This window comes from Podarcis cretensis (assembly GCF_951804945.1).
Source record: "Podarcis cretensis genome assembly, chromosome: 1".
NCBI classification, from domain to species: domain Eukaryota; kingdom Metazoa; phylum Chordata; class Lepidosauria; order Squamata; family Lacertidae; genus Podarcis; species Podarcis cretensis.
In genome coordinates this window covers 45,364,196-45,385,360 of record NC_137170.1, presented here as the reverse complement: position 1 = coordinate 45,385,360, position 21,165 = coordinate 45,364,196, and the positions used below count along the sequence as shown (strand labels likewise).

At 44.2% G+C, this 21,165-nt stretch overlaps 1 protein-coding gene and 1 long non-coding RNA gene across 6 annotated transcripts in view; one reads left to right on the top strand and one right to left on the bottom strand.

Annotated features, from left to right (window-relative positions):
* Positions 1 to 20,829, top strand: LOC307209970. Its single transcript, XR_013835803.1, has 3 exons — positions 1 to 146; positions 288 to 1,460; positions 20,665 to 20,829. It is a non-coding gene; the product is annotated as an uncharacterized lncRNA (long non-coding RNA).
* Positions 1 to 21,165, bottom strand: part of MAPKBP1 (mitogen-activated protein kinase binding protein 1) — a 124,445-nt gene that overhangs the window by 17,359 nt on the left and 85,921 nt on the right. For all 5 annotated transcript variants that reach the window (XM_079964250.1, XM_079964253.1, XM_079964251.1 and 2 more), the window contains 13 exons: positions 18,992 to 19,181; positions 17,209 to 17,355; positions 16,550 to 16,734; positions 16,368 to 16,459; positions 15,104 to 15,229; positions 13,849 to 13,919; positions 13,414 to 13,535; positions 12,087 to 12,162; positions 10,855 to 10,966; positions 10,104 to 10,167; positions 9,075 to 9,200; positions 2,191 to 2,339; positions 1,492 to 1,541 (listed from right to left, as the gene is read on the bottom strand). In XM_079964250.1, the coding sequence (XP_079820376.1) occupies positions 1,492 to 1,541; positions 2,191 to 2,339; positions 9,075 to 9,200; positions 10,104 to 10,167; positions 10,855 to 10,966; positions 12,087 to 12,162; positions 13,414 to 13,535; positions 13,849 to 13,919; positions 15,104 to 15,229; positions 16,368 to 16,459; positions 16,550 to 16,734; positions 17,209 to 17,355; positions 18,992 to 19,181 (1,510 nt within the window). The remainder of the gene's footprint in view (positions 1 to 1,491; positions 1,542 to 2,190; positions 2,340 to 9,074; positions 9,201 to 10,103; positions 10,168 to 10,854; positions 10,967 to 12,086; positions 12,163 to 13,413; positions 13,536 to 13,848; positions 13,920 to 15,103; positions 15,230 to 16,367; positions 16,460 to 16,549; positions 16,735 to 17,208; positions 17,356 to 18,991; positions 19,182 to 21,165) is intronic.

Sequence of the window (21,165 nt, the reverse complement as noted above, 5' to 3'; positions counted from 1 at the left end):
AAATGAAGTAACTTGTAAAAAGCAATGCCAAAGGAGCAGGACTGAATTGTTAATGAATCTGCTCAGAGGAGCAGAATGCCACAGAGTTATCATAGGGGAAAAAAAGTAGATGAAAAGGCAAGGCCAGAATAAGATCTCTTAGAGCAGTATTTCCCAACCTTGGGCCTCCAGCTGTTTTTGGACTACAGCTCCCATCATCCCTAGCTAGCAAGACCAGTGGTCAGGGATGATGGGAATTGTAGTTCAAAACAGCTGGAGACCCAAGGTTGGGAAACACTGTCTTAGAGGACAGTCAGAACAAAATCAGAGAGATAAGGCAACAAGAAAGGACATGTCCTCACTATGTTGTGGTGCAGTTATTTAAACATTACACATATTTTCAGTAGTATCTAGTTTCACCCACCAGTGCAAAACCTTGGGATATCTGAAAGACCTTGGATTTCAACAGAACAGACAACTGCTGCTTGATTGATCCTAGGAAGCTTCTCCAGGTTTTTCCTAGAAAAGCATGGGCACCACAGTGCTCAGGCACCCCTCTATCCACACAAGACTCCTGGTCAATTTTTAAAAATTATGTTTTATCTGTTTTGCCTGATTTAGGGGTGGAGTTATGCACATCACCAATTTTTCTTCTGTCAAATGGGCATTTTGCGATGCTTGTGATAGCTGTAGATTTCCAAATGTGTCCCTGTCTCCAAAAAGGGTTTGGCCGAGCACAATGACCTCTGATCAGCTGAGGAGATAGGGTGCTCCTACTGCATTTTTGAGTAAAATATTTAATTGGTGTCAGAGGACTAAGTGTTTAGCTTGATATAAACGGGGGGGGGGGGGGAGGGATGGGCATCCTATACCATTTCTGATGGCATTAAGCCTCAAGAGGCACTGGTTGCATTCACATGTCATGACAAATCATAATTATTGGTTTGCAGATAACAAGTCAGTTGTGTTCACTTTGGTTCTCCCTGCTAGCACGCAGGATGTAAGTTCTGCTACCTGCATAGCTGACAAGCTGATGAACAAGCTTGTCTTGAAACAGGTGGTAAGGTGGTATTACCAATTCATACATGATCCATTCCGTTTTGGGAACACATTCCTATTTGAAGCATCCATGGCACTCTCAGAATATATGCCTCTCAATGCCAACCAGCTTTCTAAGAATAAATGACATCTTCTCAGCAGTCCCCAGCCTGTTTAAGGAGATCTGCAATGGAGAGCCTAACACAACAAAGCGGTACATCATGTACCTAGCAGGTAACAACCTCCACACAGTCGGTGCACTGGAGAAGCTGAAGCTGCTAGATACACTGGTAATTGAATCTGTGTATGCCTGGGCATTTAGAAACTGGCAGGCTATAGAAAAGGGGTGGTGTGAAGACTACATCAATGTATCATGCATCTTAGGGCAGACTGACTCTGTGAATATCCACCTGCTCTTCAGCTGTTGTTCTTACATTTCAGAGGTGTTGTTTTTTTAATGTATTGAAAACTCACCCTCCTCATTTCCCAGTGGGAAAAGCTTCTTGAAAGAGAAAGATCTGGATCTAGAAGGAGAAAAATACACAAGTCAACAAAGCTGATTTTCTTCCCACCATCACAAAGCTCTTTCACACACAATCTGTGTGCAACATCTTTGATTAAACAAAGATAAATCACAACAGAACCCATTTCTTTTTAAGCCCTATGAATATACGCATGCACATATCACTCGTTTTAGTAGGTTACTTAAGTAGTAATCTGCTTAGAATTCTTATGATTCCCTAGTGGAAATAACAGCACCAACTTCGCGTCTCAGCTTAGCAAACTCCTGCATTGTCAGCTGTTGGCACAAATATACATTCAGTTGGACAATCTCATACAGCCATTGTCCTAGATTTTCGTGCTGGGTTCATTCTGAGTCATTTTCTGCCATACTCTCTCTACATGAATTACTCCAGGGCCACAATTGTTTGGAAAAACACTCTTTAAGAATTGGAAGCACATGCTGGCACAATTGTGGGGAATGGCTGCCAAGTGTGCTTGTGTACTGCTGGTACACAGTACTTTCTCCTTGCAAGGACCATGAGGGCTGTGTGAGGAAAACAGCAAGGAACTGTGCAACCCAGCTGTCAGCTTCTCTCCTGGTTCTTTCTTTATTCCCTATCTTTGGTTAAACCTCCTTCCAGAATACCATATGCTCCTCTTCCCATATACCTGAATCCCTTTCAGTGTTGCCATTAGTCTGTACTTGGAAGGACTGCAGCCCATGTAGCTCATCTTCCTCATTCCCTTCGTCTTCACCATCTTTGTCACTGTCCGATGACAGCACTGGCACAGATGAGAGGACAGAGTCTGACTCGTGCCTAGAAAGGCAGAATGTAGAGAAGCATTGGCATAAGGTATACGGTGAGCATCAACATTATTTATTCAAAACACTCTTGTGCACAGCTCCAGAACGCCACCATTAAGCCACAGCAACTTTAAACAGGAGGGATGAAGATGGAAATTAGATGTAAGTCTTTCTGGCTTCCAGAAAACTTACCTTAAAAGTGCTACTGGTCCACAGATATGGTGAAAGCACATTAAACAGGCTAGAAACACACATCACCACAAATCCTTAACATAGCACTCTGAGGCAACGTTAAGCAATTTTCAAGTCCCATCGGTTTTAGTGGGAGAGTTGCGTGCACATATAAATCTCTCCCACTAATAATCTAAGGCACTTGAAAGTTATTTATTTGTGCCTTTAGATATTTCTTCTCATCCTTTCATGCTTTAATTTTATAAAGCGCAATATGAATTTTGTTGTGCTGCACAGAGGCAAATTTGATCCCTGCAGGGAAAGGAAGGAAGGTCAAAGAATGCAGTTATGAGAAAAAACAGTTGGCAATGTAAGACCAACGCACCATAACTCAGTGTTATGTTGCACTGCTACACAATAAAAGAGTGCTTAGAATACCTGGGATGGATCCTTAATCAAAATGGATAAGGCAGGCATTCCTGGTATGAGCTCTGAGCATAAACCTTCCCCAGAGAGACTCACATTTTCCCCTTTCAGGCAAGCAAGAACTGAACCAAAGCAGCCAAAACTGCCCATTTCCAAGAAATGTCACATTTAAACCCATTGACATCACACCTGTTCCATGACTCTACACAAGGAAAGCCATGATTGCCATTAGCAACAGCTATGAGTGCTGCGGGTAGGTGTTTCGAGCTAGGCATTATTCTGGAGACAAAAATAACTTAATCTACCAAATACAGGGCAGCCTGGAGAGGGAATAACTTTCCCTGCAATGTGCAAATTGCCAGCAGTACAGAAATAGGGCTAAGGGGAACCAACATCCTTTCTGCAAAGAGAGAATCCTTATTTTTCAAATTAGTACGCTCTTAAAACACTGTCCTGAGTCATCTAGAATGACTGCAGGGGGGTGGGGGTGGCTTGCTGAGCCTGCCTTTGAGCAGATGGCCTGTTCCAATTGCCTTTGGTCTCCCTCAGTGCTGCACTTCCAAAATATCTTAGGGATTGGGAGCAAGGTGTCATCCATGCTCTGATGACATCACAGTCCCATCAATCCATTCCATCTGAATAAGCAAAAGCAGAGCAGGTGTTACACCAGTGCCAAGAGACAGTAATGGGCTGGTCGAGTGTCAATAGTCAGAAATCCCTGACAATCTACTATGAACCACCCACTCAAGACTTCAACTGCCCCAGATCTAAAAACATCCAGAATAGTCTGCTGGATCAGGCCAATGGTCAATCTAGTTCAGTAGCCTGTTCTCCCAGTGGACAACCAGAAGCCCACAGACATCAAGCAAGATCTGAGCACAATAACACCTTTTCCTGTGATTTCCAGCACAGGAACTGCAGAAGCAGAGCATAGCCATCATGGCTAGTAGCTGTCAATAGCTCGCTCCTCTATGAATCTCTCTCTCCACCCCCCAAAGCTTTTAAAGAGGATTAGACAAATAATCTATGGAGGCAAGGCAGAGATCATGGCTGTCTGTGGTGAAAGGGAGTATGCATCCACCTATCTGGGGCTGTGGTGATGTCTTTCAAATGGCAGCAACCCCTGAGAGCAGGAAAATGCCAGCAGTAGTAAGCAATACAGGCGAGGCTTTTATAAAGTGCTTTGAGTACAGGCCTGCACTTGAAAAGAAGTGAGGAAAACAACAGCAGGCCATGCCTTGAAGGAGATGCCTCCCATGCAGTTGTTAGGTGTGCTTCCACATGCATCAACTGCAATAACATTTCCACAGTTGTTGCTGGTTGCATGTGCATCACCAATATGACTGGAGAATTTTCCATAAAAGAGGGGGGAAACTTATAAACATAGGGTGTAACTTGTTTTCTTAGGCGCTAAGAATGCTAGCTTATTTTTTAAAGCTTTTTAGATGGCATGCGTACGTATATTTAAATAAATTAAATGACATGCCTTGTTACAATGATATTTATCCTCTTTATCCAGGCTATGGTCAGCACTGCCTTGATTCAGTGCCATGCACTACTCAATGTGTATCGGTTTGCTTTACCGCTTCCACAAATAATCCCACCAGCTCAGTTCTTCCACCTGTCAGGTGGGCATCATTGCCATTCTAAGAGAATGAGGGCAGTGTCCTTGGTGAGTTCTGGCACCTCTTTTTCTAGAAAAGTAGCACTGAGTACAAGCAATCTACCTTCAGCACAGAAGTGCTCATCAAAGCCAACATTAATACTCTATTGACATGTACACTTCATCCAAAATGTACACCAGGAAAAAAACAGAGAAAGCTATAACCATGATCTTGGTTCATAAAAGCCTTTAAGTTTCACAGCTTATGTTTAGATAATATAAAATATTTCTTGTTGAGAGGTTGGGGGAAGCTTTCAAAAGGATAATTGGACAAGGGAGGGGAACAACAACAAGAAAGCAAAATGTGTTTTTAAACTGTATAAATCAACCTTTGGTCCTCCACATGTTATTGAGCTACATATCCCATCATCCCTGACCATAGGCCATGCTGGGAGTTGGGGAGTCCAACAACATCTGGAGGGCTATACATTCCCAACCCCGGGTATAAACATTGGCCTAAAAATCTTCTTCCCCCCCCCCCCACAAGTAAAACAACAACAAGACAGCATTATTTGCCAGCAGGTCCCAGGGCAGGTTGAAACAATTTAAAATTAAAATTAAAAACAGTTATAACAGAATACAGTAACAGGAAATCATCATCAGGAAAAACGGAATCCAACAAAAAAAATCCCTGTCCTTAGAATCTGAAACTTGAATAAAGCATAAACAAAAGAATTTTTTTAAGATGTACCACAAATTATGTAAACAGATGCAGGGATCCATGTGAGTCTCAGTGATTATCAGATGCGCATTCCATCACATATATCAGGAACGCAGTCTTCAAAAAAACCAAAACAACCACCATGGCTGAGAAAATGTGCAGTGGGCTCCCATCTTCCCTCCTCCTCACACTCCCCTCACCCTGATGTGTTTCATTTTCTCATTTTCTTAGTATGCTCTAACTATAGTTTGCTGCAACATCCAAATCTGTAACCACAATTAGTGCCACTTCCAAAGTATGGTTTGCAACCAACTTCAGTCCAAACCAGGCTTTCAAATCGCGATTTGGAGGGAAAGTACTGTCCATAATTTTCTGAGTCACGGCAAACCATGATTTGAAATACATTGGAAGCAGAGGAGGGAGAACATGTGGCCAATGGCACATTCCTAAACCTGTGCTTTGTAAGAACAGGTCCATATTATATCTGCTAAGAGGACAGAGAACATGACATTTCAAACTGAAGCATTTCCATTCTCCTGCTTGCCACATCAGCAGAACATAATTCTCAGAACATTCCACAAGGTTTCTGCTCATTCATTTTGTGGTGCTCTCAGTAACACTACCAAAGGCACTAGCTGGCTTCCAAATGCATCTTACATCCATCACCTCCTTTCTTATACCAAGTTTAAACAATGCAGCTAGAAAGGTGAGCTAAAAATATCACAGAGCAATTAAAAGATTTCTGCAGAACTTTTCCCTAGCTACACATGAACCAACATCCTTACAAACATCAAGCAGCAACAAAATCGATGTAACCTCAATCCAATCTAAAATAAATGAATACCCATTTTAAAAAAAGTTTCTTACACAACTTCCCCAGCTTTTAAGCTCCTTACAGTGAAGCTTACATCCTTCCGACATTCATCAAGCAGTGCTCCTCAGGTCTCTCTACTCATATCCAACAACTAGGGCCAGTGCAGGAAACAATCCTTTTAAATGCTGACCAGACAGACAGCACCCAGCTTAATCAAAGAGGTCACCAAACGTGTTTTCCAACAAGCTGCAGGGCTTGGTATGTGGCAGACTCAACCTTTCCCAGCAAGAGCATGTGACAAGCAAGCTTTATAATATTGACTGAAACCGGCAGTGCCTGACACACAGGCTGCCCCTCAAAAAAGGCAAAGGCTGTGTGTGCAGCTGCTGGAATGGCAAAGAGTTTGCTATAAAAAGAACACTGCTCCACAGCTCCAGCATTTTTGGCTTGAAAAGGCTTCTCCACAGCAAACTGCTGAGGCATAGAAGGGAAGGATATTACTGAGGCACCAGCAGGATTTAATGTCAGCAATGACTCAGCAGGGATTAGAACTTTGCAATACCAGAGCAAATAGAAGAGAGCACTTTTGAGCACATGCAAAATGCTTTCCTCCTCATCTACCTCCCCTTTTCTGATAACAAAATACTATATACTGTTGGACTCCAACTCCAGCCCCAGAAGGCATAGCCAATGGGCAGGAATGGGAGTTGTAGTTCAGCAACATCTCGAGTGTTACCTGTTTCCCCATCCCATCCCAGCTAGACAAGTTTGTTCATAGCTATACAATCTGACTATTGCTACCACATACAGTCAAACCTCGGTTGTCAAACGTAATCTGTTCCAGAAGCCTGTTCAGCTTCCGAAATGTTCAACAACCAAGGAGCGGCTTCTGACTGGCTGCAGGAGCTTCCTGCAGTCAAGCGGAAGCTGCGTCGGACGTTCAGCTTCCAAAAAACGTTTGAAAACCGGAGCATTTACTTCTGATTTTTTGGCATTCAGGAGCCGAAACGTTCCAAAACGAAGGCATTCGGGGACCAAGGTTTGACTGTACTGTATGTTCCTTTGTACAGACATCTGGCTAACACCACTCACGTGATCTTCCTTTGCTCAGAATAGAATTCTATGCTTGAGCAAAGGCTTTCTGAGAAACATGCTGGATAATGGTAGATATTTTTAGGCTAAACTAAATAAAGGGACAGCGTGGACGAGAAAAGTAAAACGAAGCCCGCACAACCCTCCTCAGGCCTTACCCTCAGGCCATTCTGGTGAGGCTCTGCTCTGTGCCCCCTTCTATATTATTATTATTATTATTACCACACCCTTCATCCAAAGATCACAGAGCAGTGTACAATATAAAAACACAAAACTATATAGCATAATAACAAACAAAAACAATAGCCCTCCCACACACAGTTTAAAATGCCATGGTTTTAAAGGCCTGGGAGAAGAGGAATGTTTTTGCCCGGTGCCTACAGATATGTAACGAAGGCTCCAAGAAAGCCTCTCTGAGGCGAGCATTCCACAAGCAGGGTGCCACCACAGAAAAGGCCTGTTCTTATGTTGCCACCTTCCAGACCTCATGTTGAGAAGGCATATAAAGAAGGGCCTCAGACGATGAACCAGGTCGGTTCATATGAGGAAAGACGGTTCTTGAGGTATTGTAGTCCTGAGCCTTTCAAGGCTTTATAGATAAAAACCAGCACTTTTATTTGGACCCAAAAAATAACTGGCAGGCAGTGCAGTCAGGCCAGGATCTGTGTAAAATGCTCAAACCATCTTGCTCCAGTGAGCAACCTGGCTGCTGAATTCTGCGCCAGCTGAAGTTTCTGAACAGTCTTCAGAGGCAGCCCTACATACAACACATTGCAGTAATCTGACGTAGAGGTTACAAGAACATAGACCACAGAAGTTAGGCTATCCCTGTCCAGATAGGGGTGCAGCTGAACCACCAGCCAAAGCTGATGGAAGGATGCAGAAGTACCCTAAGTTATGTACCAGCTCCTTCAGAGGTAGTGTAACCCCATGAAAAGCAGGCAACCTCCCATAATGTTACCAGAAGAACATAAGGTATGACAGTGATATAGATTAGAGAGCCCATAGTTGTTTAATGAAAACACCTTCGTACAGATGCAGAACTATCACACAAGTTCGTAGTCTCCTGTCATCAACAAATGCAAAGTAAAACATGGGGTGGAATAGTGATCTTCAGCTAATGGAAGAAGTTAGCCATTGAAATGCTCAGCAATTTCCCCAGTATTATCCCACACCCTCCAAAAATCGTCTCCAGTGGGTTGGGGGACCCTCTGGAGCAGACTTAGGGGGGAAATCATTGAACATAGCTCACCCCCTCACTATTCTGCTGATGGACTCTTTCCATTAACAAAGGAATGAGGAATCTGTGGCCCTCTGGAAGTTTCTGTACTACAGCACCCATCATCCCTGACCACTGGCCAAGATGGCTGGGGCTCATGGGTGTTGAAGTCCAAGTGTTGAACATCCGAAGGGCCACAGTTCTCCAACCCTGCATTAGAAGATGGCCACATCTGGGGGGGAAACCGTAAAGGACCCCTGGACGGTTAAGTCCAGTCAAAGGCAACTATGGGGTTGCGGTGCTCATCTCGCTTTCAGGCTGAGGGAGCCGGCGTTTGTCCACAGACAGCTTTCCGGGTCATGTGGCCAGCATGACTAAACTGCTTCTGGCGCAATGGAACACCGTGACGGAAGCCAGAGCGCACGGAAACACTGTTTACCTTCCCACCACAGTGGTACCTATTTATCTACTTACACTGGCGTGCTTTCAAACTGCTAGGTTAGCAGGAGCTGGTACAGAGCAACAGGAGCTCACCCTGTCACGGGGATTCGAACTGCCGACCTTCTGATCGGCAAGCCCAAGAGGCTCACTGGTTTAGACCACAGCACCACCTGCGTCCCTCCACATCTGAATTTCCACTTGATTATGCAGCCAGTAAACACCTCTTATTACTGAAAACTGTCCGCAATGGCTTCCTCCTACCTGGCAAGCCCAGCTGGTTTGCCTGGCTGTGCTTTCTCCACTTGCTTCCCTCTCTGCTTCATGTCTGCCAGGCGCTGCCGCATGTTGATGGTCATCTCCGAACTCAGACGCCAGATGAAAATGCAGCTGTAAGCAGGAAACACAGAAACAAGTCTTGTCTTACTCAAGAACCCCAATTCTACCCAGATACACGTTCCTGGAGAAGATTCGTTCTCCTGCAAGTTTCTATATCCTCCTCAATACCTGTGGCTAGAAGCTCAGTGCCGTCTCCTCGGTGTACCTGCCTGGTGCCCACTGCTTCCCACCTTCATACTGACACTTCAGAAAGCCCAGGATGCACCTCTTTCCCCATAATTCTTCAAATATTATCACACCTCACAGTGGGAGGCCTATGTTAATACGCTTCCAGTGCACAGAGTCAAGGCCATTGCACACCCACCCCATTTTTTTTAAAGTAACTTTTAAGGCCTAGACAGCATCTTGAGAAGTAGAGACATCACCTTGCCAACAAAGGTCCGTATAGTTAAAGCTATGGTTTTCCCAGTAGTGATGTATGGAAGTGAGAGCTGGACCATAAAGAAGGCTGATCGCCGAAGAACTGATGCTTTTGAATTATGGTGCTGGAGGAGACTCTTGAGAGTCCCATGGACTGCAAGAAGATCAAACCTCTCCATTCTGAAGGAAATCAGCCCTGAGTGCTCACTGGAAGGACAGATTGTGAAGCTGAGGCTCCAGTACTTTGGCCACCTCATGAGAAGAGAAGACTCCCTGGAGAAGACCCTGATGTTGGGAAAGATGGAGGGCACAAGGAGAAGGGGACGACAGAGGACGAGATGGTTGGATAGTGTTTTCGAGGTTACCAGCATGAGTCTGACCAAGCTGCGGGGGGCAGTGGAGGACAGGAGTGCCTGGCGTTCTCTGGTCCATGGGGTCACGAAGAGTTGGACACGACTAAACGACTAAACAACAACAACAACAACAACCCACTGATGAAAGGAAGATCTAAGGCAGAAATATCCCTTTGCTTACCTGTCACCAGAGACCGAGATCAAGTGTTTGCAGTCATTGCTGAACATCATCCCAGTTACAATCTCTGTAAATGTCAGAAGGACAAGGAGAACAGATCTTGAAGCACTGTCATGTGCAATGACTTCAAATGAACAGCTTGGAGTTCTATGACCATAAGCCCTGCAGGATCCATTGCCTAACCCTTACCAATTGCGTCAGTTCACATGTAATACCAAAACAAACCTGAAGGATTACAGAGGGCAGGAGGCAAAGGCGAAGTGGCAGGTGGACTGATCCTTCCCTCACCAGAGGACCCACTACTACCAAATGTCCTGTGTAGAAGGGAAGAGGGCAGGTAGGCAAAGACAATGCCAGGTAGCAACCCCTGATGAAGCCAGGCTAGTTCTTTTCTAAGTATGTGGCTTTTAATGTATCAATTGTGTGTTGTTGTTTTTAAATTATGAGCCACTTTGAGGCCACCAGTCAAAAATCATATGAAACCATTAAACAAATCCACTATATGGATTTATTAAAATAAACCATACCACTGCTGAAACACCTAAAGGGCACCTCATTTGCAATTGCACCAGCTCACCTAAGTACTCAACATAGAGAAAAGTATTATTTCTATGAAAATATATTTGATCAAATGTGGTACTACCAAATGTGGTACTATAACATGCTTCCTCCATTAAAAAACAACAACTATAGAATGTTACTCACTAAGAATTTTCAAGCAACATTCGCCATCAACAAAGGCTCAGCGATTTACCTGAATGCCCATACATTGTGGCCACGCACTCGCCTGAGTAGAAATCAAAGATAGAAAGGTTCTTGTCAGAGCAGCTTGTAGCAATATAGAGACCAGAGGGATCTGTTTGCACCTGAAACAAATGACACAGAACAGAGAAAAAAAGAATAACAATAAAATATATCTGTGCTACGGTCTCTTGGTTTTAGAAAGTCTAGTTTGCAGGATTTTGCTAAGTAAACACAACCAGGTGGGTATGTTTCATGGTATGAGCATTATCCAGGCCAGAGGATAATAATGCATATTTTGTAATCACATGCTAACCAAGTTAACTAAAAAGCAAAAGAGGTTTTGGATCCAAACTCTCCTATTCTCCCCCCAAAAAAACCTTGAAGGGAGGGTAGAGTTCACCAGCCATGTAGCTGGTATATACATACTAGGCATTAGAGGTCAAGATCCCCTCAGAAGAATAGGATTTATCTAATGTTAGCATTATTCTAGATTCTCAGATCTCTCCACCCTGGCAATATTGTCATCTTCTGTGTCACAGATTTCTAGCAATCTGCTTTGTTGAAAAAATCTGGAAAGCAAACAAACTGATCTGGCTAGGAGAGGCTCTTCCTGAATCAAGGCTAAGAGAGCTGAGAAACAATAAACAAAACTGTTTTGGAGACTGAATGCAAAGTTATTGTATATGTTTCCACAACACAGCAAGCAAGAATCATCAAAAGGGAATAGAGGAAGTGCCCCAGGATAATGCATGATGTGCACAATGGGGAGAATGTAGCATATTCAAATATGCTTATTCAGCACCACCGGATTTCTTGTCCATATGGATCAGTTTAGAGTAGCAGCAGATAAATTATCCACAGATGCCACTTTAAAACACAGCACTTTTATTGAGAAACCCGAAGCCAATACTTATTTATTCATCCCCGTTTTTAGCGCAGATTGATTCTTACGGATTTTAACTACTTACTTTCTGGAGTAATAGTAGTAATTTTATCCACATCTTTATAATGTTATCTTTCATTTATACCCAGAATGTATTGAGGAGAGATCATCCATTCTGCAATTTGCACAAACATACACCAGCAACAAATGACATATTCCCAAACGTAAGGTCTTCACATTACATGGAATTGAGTTGAAATATAGCCCCTCAATCAGAGCACCAAATCAAGCTGCTCATAATAAAAAGCACACACAAGGAAAAATGGAGCCGTGGGAGGCAAAACCGATAAAGGCCTTACTTTAATGAGGGTGCCATCTTCACTTTGGGATCCCTTGTATAGCTTTTTTTGCTTCCCACTGCTAATGTTGAAAATCCTGAGAGGGAAACAAGACATTATCATTAATAAGGCCCTGCTATAGCAGAACAAGAATTGGATCTCAGGACTGTAATACCTCAAAGCACTGCCTCTCATATAAACCGACCCAGACTCTGCATTCATCCTCTGAGGCCCTTCTTTATGGGCCTCCTCCACGTGTGGTCCAAAGGGTGGCAACATGAGAACAAGCCTTTTCTGCAGTGGCTCCCCATTTGCCGAATGCTCTGCCAAGGGAGGTTCAACTGGTACCTTCATTACATATTTTTAGGAACCAGGCAAAAATGTTCCTCTTCAACCAGGCCTTTGGCTGATGAATATACTACGACCTTTTAAATGTGTTTGTGGGAGGGGCATTGTTGCTTTGTTGCTCCATCTTGTATTTTTATCTTTTGAACCGCCCTGAGAAAGCTAATAAAATATAAAATAAATAAAATCTAATTCAAACAGTGAGTGGCCAGCCAAATATCTCTGGGAAGCTCACCAGACAGACTTCTAGCATTCAGGGCCTCTTGTCTGATGGGTCTTGGACATGTGACAGTTTCATTTAGCCCTGCATAGCTATTAGCTGTAAAGATCCACCTCCCTTTCAAAAGAGATATCTAACCTAGCGGCCACTCCACCTCCCCATCCAACACTATTCAATTACATGAGTGCTCCTGCCACTCTTCTCTTGGGATCATAGCATCAGAAGGGGCTTCAAAACGACACCTACCCTAATCCCTGGCCAGTGCAAGAAATCCTCTGTCAATAGATTTCTGCATACTGTCTTTGCATTAGGTGTGACTGAATAGTGAGAAGAAGCTAGTCCCAGGCATTGGTTCTTTGAATAGTGAAGTTGGAAAACTCAGGATGGTTTTCTGATTAGTAGTGCCTTCACCCAGCTTCCCCAACCTGGTGCTCTCCATATGCTGTTGGACTACAGCTCTATGTAACCAACCCTAGGAACTTATAGTACAAGGCAAGGGAGGGAATCTAATTGGTTGGTTGGTTGGTTGGTTGGTTGATTAAAAAAAAACTCCCACCATCCCTGATCATTGACCTTGGTGGCAGGGGCTGATGCAAGCTGCAGCCCAAAAATCTAGAAGGCACCAGGGTGGGGAAGGTTGGTATACATAGGCCAGGAAATTTTAAACATTGATTTGACTCCATTGGTCATGTTTATTAAGAAATGACACACTGAGTTCAATGGAACTTGTTCTCAAGTCTAAGCTAAGGAATAAAATGTTTAGATCCCAACTAGCGAACCAACCTGATATTACGGTCCTGGCATCCAATAGCAGCATACTTCCAGTTAGGGTCCACATCCATGTCGTACAGAGTGGTCTTCCTAACAACATGGTGCGTACGAGTAAAGAGAACCCCATCAGCTGTCTAAGTGCAAGAAAAAAACAGCAGCAATGAAGACCGGGGCGCTTCAATGAAGACCAGGGTATTCTTTCCAAGCAAGAGATAAAAGCACCCTCCTTCGAATCAGTTACACAAAGAGGCTGAAATTATACAGTGGCTGAATGGCTCCATTACTAGCAGGCTTCCTGCAACATAGTTTCTTACTTTTTTTTTTTAAAGTCAAGATGGGAAAGAAACAAGGCCTTGACCACCATCCCAAGCCTTTCCTCTCATCTTCGCTCTTAAAATAGCTCTACTCCAGAAGTTACATAAAGACAGAATACTCTAATGGAATTACCTTCTGTGCAGTGCGGAAATAGATACTCTTATCTGCTCCACAGCTGATCATTTTCACCTTTCCATCATTGGCTAGAGGAGGAGAGAAACAGGTAGGCCCATGAGCAAGCAGACATGCAATACAAAACTTAAATGTCTTCAATTTATTTGTGCCTTACAGTCCTTCCTGTATATGGCATATTACTATTCCTGCCAGTCTGTGTTTTAAAGCAGCCTTCTCAAACATTGTGTTTTAGAGTACAGGCTCCACCACCATGGCTTGGGTTGATTGGACTTGCAGGCCAGAACATCTGGAGAGCACCAGGGTTTGGAGATGATATTTTAAGGTTGTTTTTTTAAAAAAGCAATGCACTTTTCCACCCTAGCAAACCAGGCTCTGTTCCATTTGAAGAAGCACAATGGATGCCAGGGTGAAGAATAGCAAACGGGCCCGTTTCTGTTTGATTCTCACAACCATCCTGTGAGGTAGGCCAGGCTGAGAAAGCATGGCTGGCCAAAGTTTACCCAGTGAGCTTCTTGGCTCAGTAAGCATCTGCACAGAGGTTTCAAATCCAAGTTATGTATTGCTACGCCACACTTAATTAATCCATACAATCTCCGCCCCCCCCCAACAAACCACTTTAGAGGTTTTACAGTATTTACAATTAGGCGATATACAAATTTTGCTAACGAAAAGTCTGAACCGTGAATAGAGAGTAAGTGTACCACATCTGCAAATAGCTCCACATCACCCATGCAAAAGAGCCAAACCACATGTGATAGGAGAACACAAGCCAAGGTCAATTTGGCAGGGGTGAAGATAACTTTCTGATAATGTGTGAACATAGCAGCCTTATTCAGACCATTGGCGCATCTAGCCTAGCACTGTGTACGATGACTGGTAGGGGCTCTCCAGAGTTTCAGACAAGGGTCTCCCCACTCCTACCTGGAGATGCCAATGATGAAATCTGGGACTTTTTGGATGCAAAGCAGATGCTCTCCCACTGTGCAGTGGCCCTTCCCCAACTGAACACTGAATATGAGCAAATGAATGTTTTGTTGCATGATGTCTGCTGCACTAACCAGTTGTCTTTCCTCTACTTGGAAAGTTTGCAGTATTCCAGAGGCAGAAAGGAAAGGAACCAGGATGTTATGGGAAGTGGGTACCCAAATGCAGCAATCAGCTAGGAAAACTGTCAAATGTCTATCAGCTACTTGTAACTGCAATGAGGAACATTTGTCGAGTTAACAAAGGCAGTTGCACTTGACCCCGTTACCTGCAAACTTCACGGCTGTGATAGAGGATGAATGCTCATCCAGTGTCTGTTGCAGGCTATAATCCTTGCCTGCATCCAAAACATGAATCAGTCTGTCTCGACTGGCTGATGCTAGAAGCTTCAACCCTGTCATAAACATATGAAATGAGAAAATCCTTTAGTTGCTAATGCATTTCCTCAAGCTGGACTTCAAAAGGACTGCAGTATGTTGTGATACAATGGTGCTTTCCTCATGTTGGAGGATGTTGGTGGTTAATGGACTGAGGTTGAATCCCAACAAGATGGAAGTACTGCTTCTGGGGGACAGGGGGTTGGACATATGTGGGGGACTCCATGCTCCTGAATGGGGTAACTGTGTCCCTGAAGGACCAGGTGCACAGACTGGGAGTCATTTTGGACTCACAGCTGTCCATGGAGACACAGGTTAATTCTGTGTCCAGGGCAACTCTCTACCAGCTCCATCTGGCACGCCAGCTGAAACCCTACCTGCCTGCAGACTGTCTAGTTATCTCCCACTTGGGCTACTGCAATGCGCTCTACGTGGGGTTACCTTTGAAGGTGACTCGGAAAGTACAACTAATCCAGAATGCAGCAGCTAGACTGGTGACTGGGAGTGGCAGCCGGGACCATATATAACACCAGTCCTAAAAGATCTGCATTGGCTCCCGGTACATTTCCCAGCCCAATTCAAAGTTTTGGTGCTGACTTTAAAAGCCCTAAATGGCCTTGGCCCCGTGTACCAGAAGTACTGTCTCCATCCCTGACTGAGGTCCAGGGGCCTTTTGGAGGTTCCCTCAATGTGAGAAGTGAAGTTACAGAGAACTAAGCAGAGGGCCTTCTGTTAGTGGCACCCACCCTATGGAATGCCCTCCCATCAGCTGTCAAGGAAATAAATAACTATGAGATTTTAGAAGACATCTGAAGGCAACCCTGTATAGGGAAGTTTTTAATGTGTTTTGTTTGGAGCCATCCAGAGTGGCTGGGGCAACCCAGTCAGAAGGGCAGCATACAACAACAACAGCAGCAGCAACAGCAAGAGCAACAACAACAACGTTTCATTCTGCAATTAATTTTTAAAAGGAGCAATGGCCTATATGTGCCTGTGGCTTTAGTAAGAGAATATTTCGTCTCCTTCAAATTTTATATCTGGAATTGTATGATCTCTGCTAACAGAACTAAAGAGCCTAATTTTGATAAAATAGAGTAATCAGTTAAATTCAGAATGCCAACAAATAAGCCAGAGCTGGGGTTGAGCTAATCTTACCTGTCTCAGGTCTGGAGTACTCAAGGCAGAGGATTTCAGAATCATGAGCTTCCACCTTCAGCATTTCTCTCAGGGATTTCAGCTCATAGATCCTGAGAAGAGCACAGTCAGAGGGTCAGAAAGGACCTTTCAGTATTGCTACAAAAGTTTAGCCTTCTTTAATAATAATAAAAAAACCTTACCTGAGGGTACCTATCCTGTCACCTGATGCCAGGTGCTCCCCAGTAGGGCTCACACATACTGTACGAATCCCCACTTTTGCATCTAGGGCCTGCGTGTCAGCCTTGTCGGCACCCCCACCAGTGTTATATTCTGTGTCCAGGAGGGTCTGAGTGTTTTCATCTACATATATAATTTTCATCAAGTCCTGATGAGAAAAAGAACAAGACGTTCCTTATGTTATGGCTTTATCTATAACCTGCTACACAGCCCAAAAGCTACCCCAAAGTGGTGAACAGCAGGAGTGTTTGATTATACTGAAAACAAAAAAATTCCTTCCAGTAGCACCTTAAAGACCAACTAAGTCAGTTCTTGGTATGAGCTTTCGTGTGCATGCACACTTCTTCAGATATCTGTAACTGATTATACTGGTTAAGGCACTTTGGGCGCTGGTTCTTACATAACACAGTAAAAACGTGGAACAGAAAAAGGATCTATACAGGCTACAACTTGCAAACAAACTCCAAGGCTGCTCTCACAAGCAAAACTTAACTTGGTTGCTGCATTTCAGAGCAACATTGCCTAGATTGCACATTTGATATAAAGCTGGCTGCTCAGCTCCTTTTGTCCTGCATTAAGAACAATCCCATGTGATGAGTTCCAGACCAAAATATGTTCTTACATTGCTCAGAATGTTCCGATGCAGAGCCGCCCCATGGATGTTTGAGCTCTCTGTGTTCCAGAGGCGGATGGTGTTATCAGAAGAGCAGGTGATGAAAGAGTTTGGGGGCAAGCAAGACTGGTTGCTATCCTTCACCTCAGGGTACACCTGAAGACAGGCAAACAAAGCAAAGTAAGAAAGGTATCACCTGTATTTGACAATAAAAACGAAAAAAGAGGAAATGCATTTGCACCAAACTGAGGATGACGAAATTCAGGAGAGAACAGGGCTCCTTGCTGCTAAACAGATGTGTTGGAGAGGTGATTTTGATAGGTACAGCCTTTTTACACCCTGCAAACCAAGCCACTTCTGCCAAAATTTCTTGTTCTACATAATTATTAAAGAGCATGAGGCCTGCCCTGTCCACATTTGAAAGTGGTCTTCCTAGGCAAATTAAACCTTCATTTCCATTTATATAAAATAACCTGGCCAGAACATGATGGCAATTTGTCCTTTAAATAGGAGCCTTGCTGTTACATGATAACACTCCAAATGCTCATTACCAATGCAAGTAGAAAGGAGCAAATATCTTTAAACACTCTTGCACACACCACCAGGGAGCAGCACTCTGCTACTGCTATGATCCTTTGACACTCTGGCATAACTAAAACCAGTACTGTACTGAGAAAAGGAGGTGATCAGAAATGCCTACTTAGTTCCCTTTGTTCCTTTTCTGACTAACCCCCTAAGAGAAAGTTTCTGGACACACAAAGCAGCAGCCCTGTTGGGATAGGTGCTCAGTACACATCTACACAATGGAGTTTTTGAGTTAAAGGCTGATTTCAGAAAATGGTGACAGAAAAAGAAAGCACTGATTGGAGAGATCTGCAACATATCCTTTCCCAAAGTTAGAAGCAAGGAAGCTCTCGAGTTGCAGGCTGTGGTCATAGCACATTTTCTTCCTGCACCCTTATGTATAGAGAATGGAAGAGCAAAAGAAACCACACAGTCTTTGTAACTACATGGGCTGTTCTTGAAGGCCAAAGACCAGGGCAGGGGTAGCCAATGGTGCTGGATGAGACCACTGGCCATGCTGGCTGGAGCTTGATGCAAGCCTTACTTTATCTACAGCTGGAGGGCACCATGCTGGCCATCCCTGCATCAGGGAAACATCAGGTTCCTATCTTTCCAAGGACACCTTCACTTTAAGGTGGAATATTTTAAATCAATAGAAAATGCCTCAGCTTGGCCCTGTCCTCAATATGTGCATTAAATTTTTAGCTGCATGACTAGGAAGGGTAATTCTCCTCCTCCTCCTCCTCCTCCTCCTTCTTCTTCTTGAATCCGTTCTGAAAGTCTGTTCAACTTCCAAAATGTTTGGAAACCAAAGCACAGATTCTGATTGGATGCAGGAAGTTCCTGCAGCCAATCAGAAGCTGCAGAAGCCGCATCAGACATTCGGCTTCCAAAAACAGTTCGCAAACCAGAACACTCACTTCTGGGTTTGCTGCATTCGGGAACCAAAATGTTCGAGAACTAGGCTGTTCAAAAACCAAGGTACGACTGTATTGCTTCTTCCTACAGCCTGAACCCAAACAAGCAGGGAAAACGCATTAACAAAAGAGGAAGGAAGATTGTTTGGGGGTTCTTGCCACAATGAGAATTACCATCTTAATTTTAAACTCACTTCAGTTTTGCAACCAGCCAACAAGGAGAGAGAGAAACCCTCTTATTGCCACTGCGCAAACAACTGCTCCCCTCAACTCCCCCCCACCACAAGGCAACCTTCTTAATCCTTGCTTACCTCAACGTTCCAAACACAAGAGGAGTGATACAATGCCGAATAAACCTTGCCCACTTTCTTGGGATCCTTGACATCCCACACATACAGGCTGTGATCGTTGTAAACGCAGGAGAGCCACTGGTTATTGGGGTCAAAGGTCAAGGCAATGGTGTCTGGATACTTGGCATCGGTCACGTTAGAGAAGAGCCGGCTGTGAACAAAAAGAGGACAATGGTAAATTGTTGGAAGAAGACGGAGGGTGGAAAGAGAAGTGACAAAGTATAATGAAGCTTGGGCAAGGTGGTTGCTTGTTTTGCTGGCCACCAGACCCTATTTCGGCCTTTCCCAACCTGGTGTGCTCCATGGGTGTCAGGGAACTGCCATCAGAGACAGAGGTGGAGGGAAGGCTCCAGAGCGATGCCGGAGAGGGTCCCAGCAGGGAGAGAGGCAACCCAGCTGCTGGGGAAGGAAATCAACGTAACACCAGGAGAGAAGGGGGGCAGATGGGGGAATCGGAGAAAAGGCTCCAGGACTCTTCAACGGAGACTAGTGGGGAGAGCACAGGTGCTCTGCTGCCCACACCCTCCCTGCGCAGAAGACTTCCGCGCAGGGAGAGTAGGAGGAGACTTGGCGTCAAATAACTTTTTTGCTGGAAGAAGTTTAAGAAATGCCCACTGACGGATTCTGCCAGCGACTGAGACAGCCACACAGTGAAGGGCTGTCCAGACAGAAAGGGTTCAACCAGGCAACCAAGCCAAGAGTGGTGGCAACTTACGCATGAGCAACCCCCTAGAACCATTACAATGGGTTTTGGGATTACAAGTCCCATCAGCCTGAGCCAGCATAGCCAGAACGGATCCAGGTTGGGAAAGGCTGACCCAGTTAATTCTACATTCGTATAGTTACACTTTATGATATAATTATGCTTGCCCATTTATAGAATTATTTCCAGTGTTCAGAAATGCTTCATGCACAATTAGCTTGTTTTAATTGTTATTAAGACCCCTGTAACCCAGGTCTGTATTGTAATCGTATTTCAAATGGAGTGGGCAACTGAGAGAGATTGTCTGGTCTAAGGGTAAATATTGCACTTGTGGCAGAGCGGATTCAGTAAGTCCGCAACTTACATGGGGTTATGTTCCAGAGACTGCGCCTAAAGCCAAAATCACAAGTAGTCAAAACCCATTAGGGGAGACAAAAAAACATGAGCCACAAGGAAGGAGCCCAGTCAAAGGAAAAGTTGATGCACAGTGCCTGTTTCTTGTGCCTCCAAACCAGAAGAAGGCAAGCAGCAATTCACAAGCAAAAAAAACCCCCACAGTTCTGTGAGGCCCTCTCATGAAAACAGCTCTACCCCTCCAGGTGCAGAAATGCATCTTGGATTTGAGTGTTGCATATGCTTACAGTATACATAGGCATTCTCACTCTCCTAATGCTATGGATTGTTTTCCATCAAAATCTCAAACTGCAGAGGCTGATGGGAAAACTTTATCTTAAAAATATTCCTTTAACTTGAAAAAAGAAAAAAACATTTCAGAGTTTTTCCATTGTAGGAAATGAAGCAGTCTGAAGGGGGCGCGCGCACACACACACTGCTTTTGTTTGCTTGCTTGTATATGTGTGTGTGTATGTACACATGTACATGTGCACACAAGTGAGCAAGAAACAGAGTGCTTACAAATAAATCTAGGAAGAAGAAGAAGAAGAGTTTGGATTTGATATCCCGCCTTTCACTCCCCTTCAGGAGTCTCAAAGCGGCTAACAATCTCCTTTCCCTTCCTCCCCCACAACAAACACTCTGTGAGGTGAGTGGGGCTGAGAGACTTCAAAGAAGTGTGACTAGACCAAGGTCACCCAGCAGCTGCATGTGGAGCAGCGGAGACGCGAACCCGGTTCCCCAGATTACGTGACTACCGCTCTTAACCACTACACCACACTGGCTCTCGAAAGGTATTAGGGTACAAAAATGTTTACTAGCCCACACATACCTACATCAGTCCTTGTTTCTAGTCCATCAGGCACCTCTTGTTCAATTTCGGCATTTGCCCAGCCCGAAATGTCGCCTACATCAGTCATTTGTGACACATCAAACACCCTTTAAAAACCCCCAGAACCATCTCTTTCTAGGTCACAGAAATCTCTCCAGCTAATCATCTAGAATCTGCCACCACCATTCTTACTCCATGGACATGGCT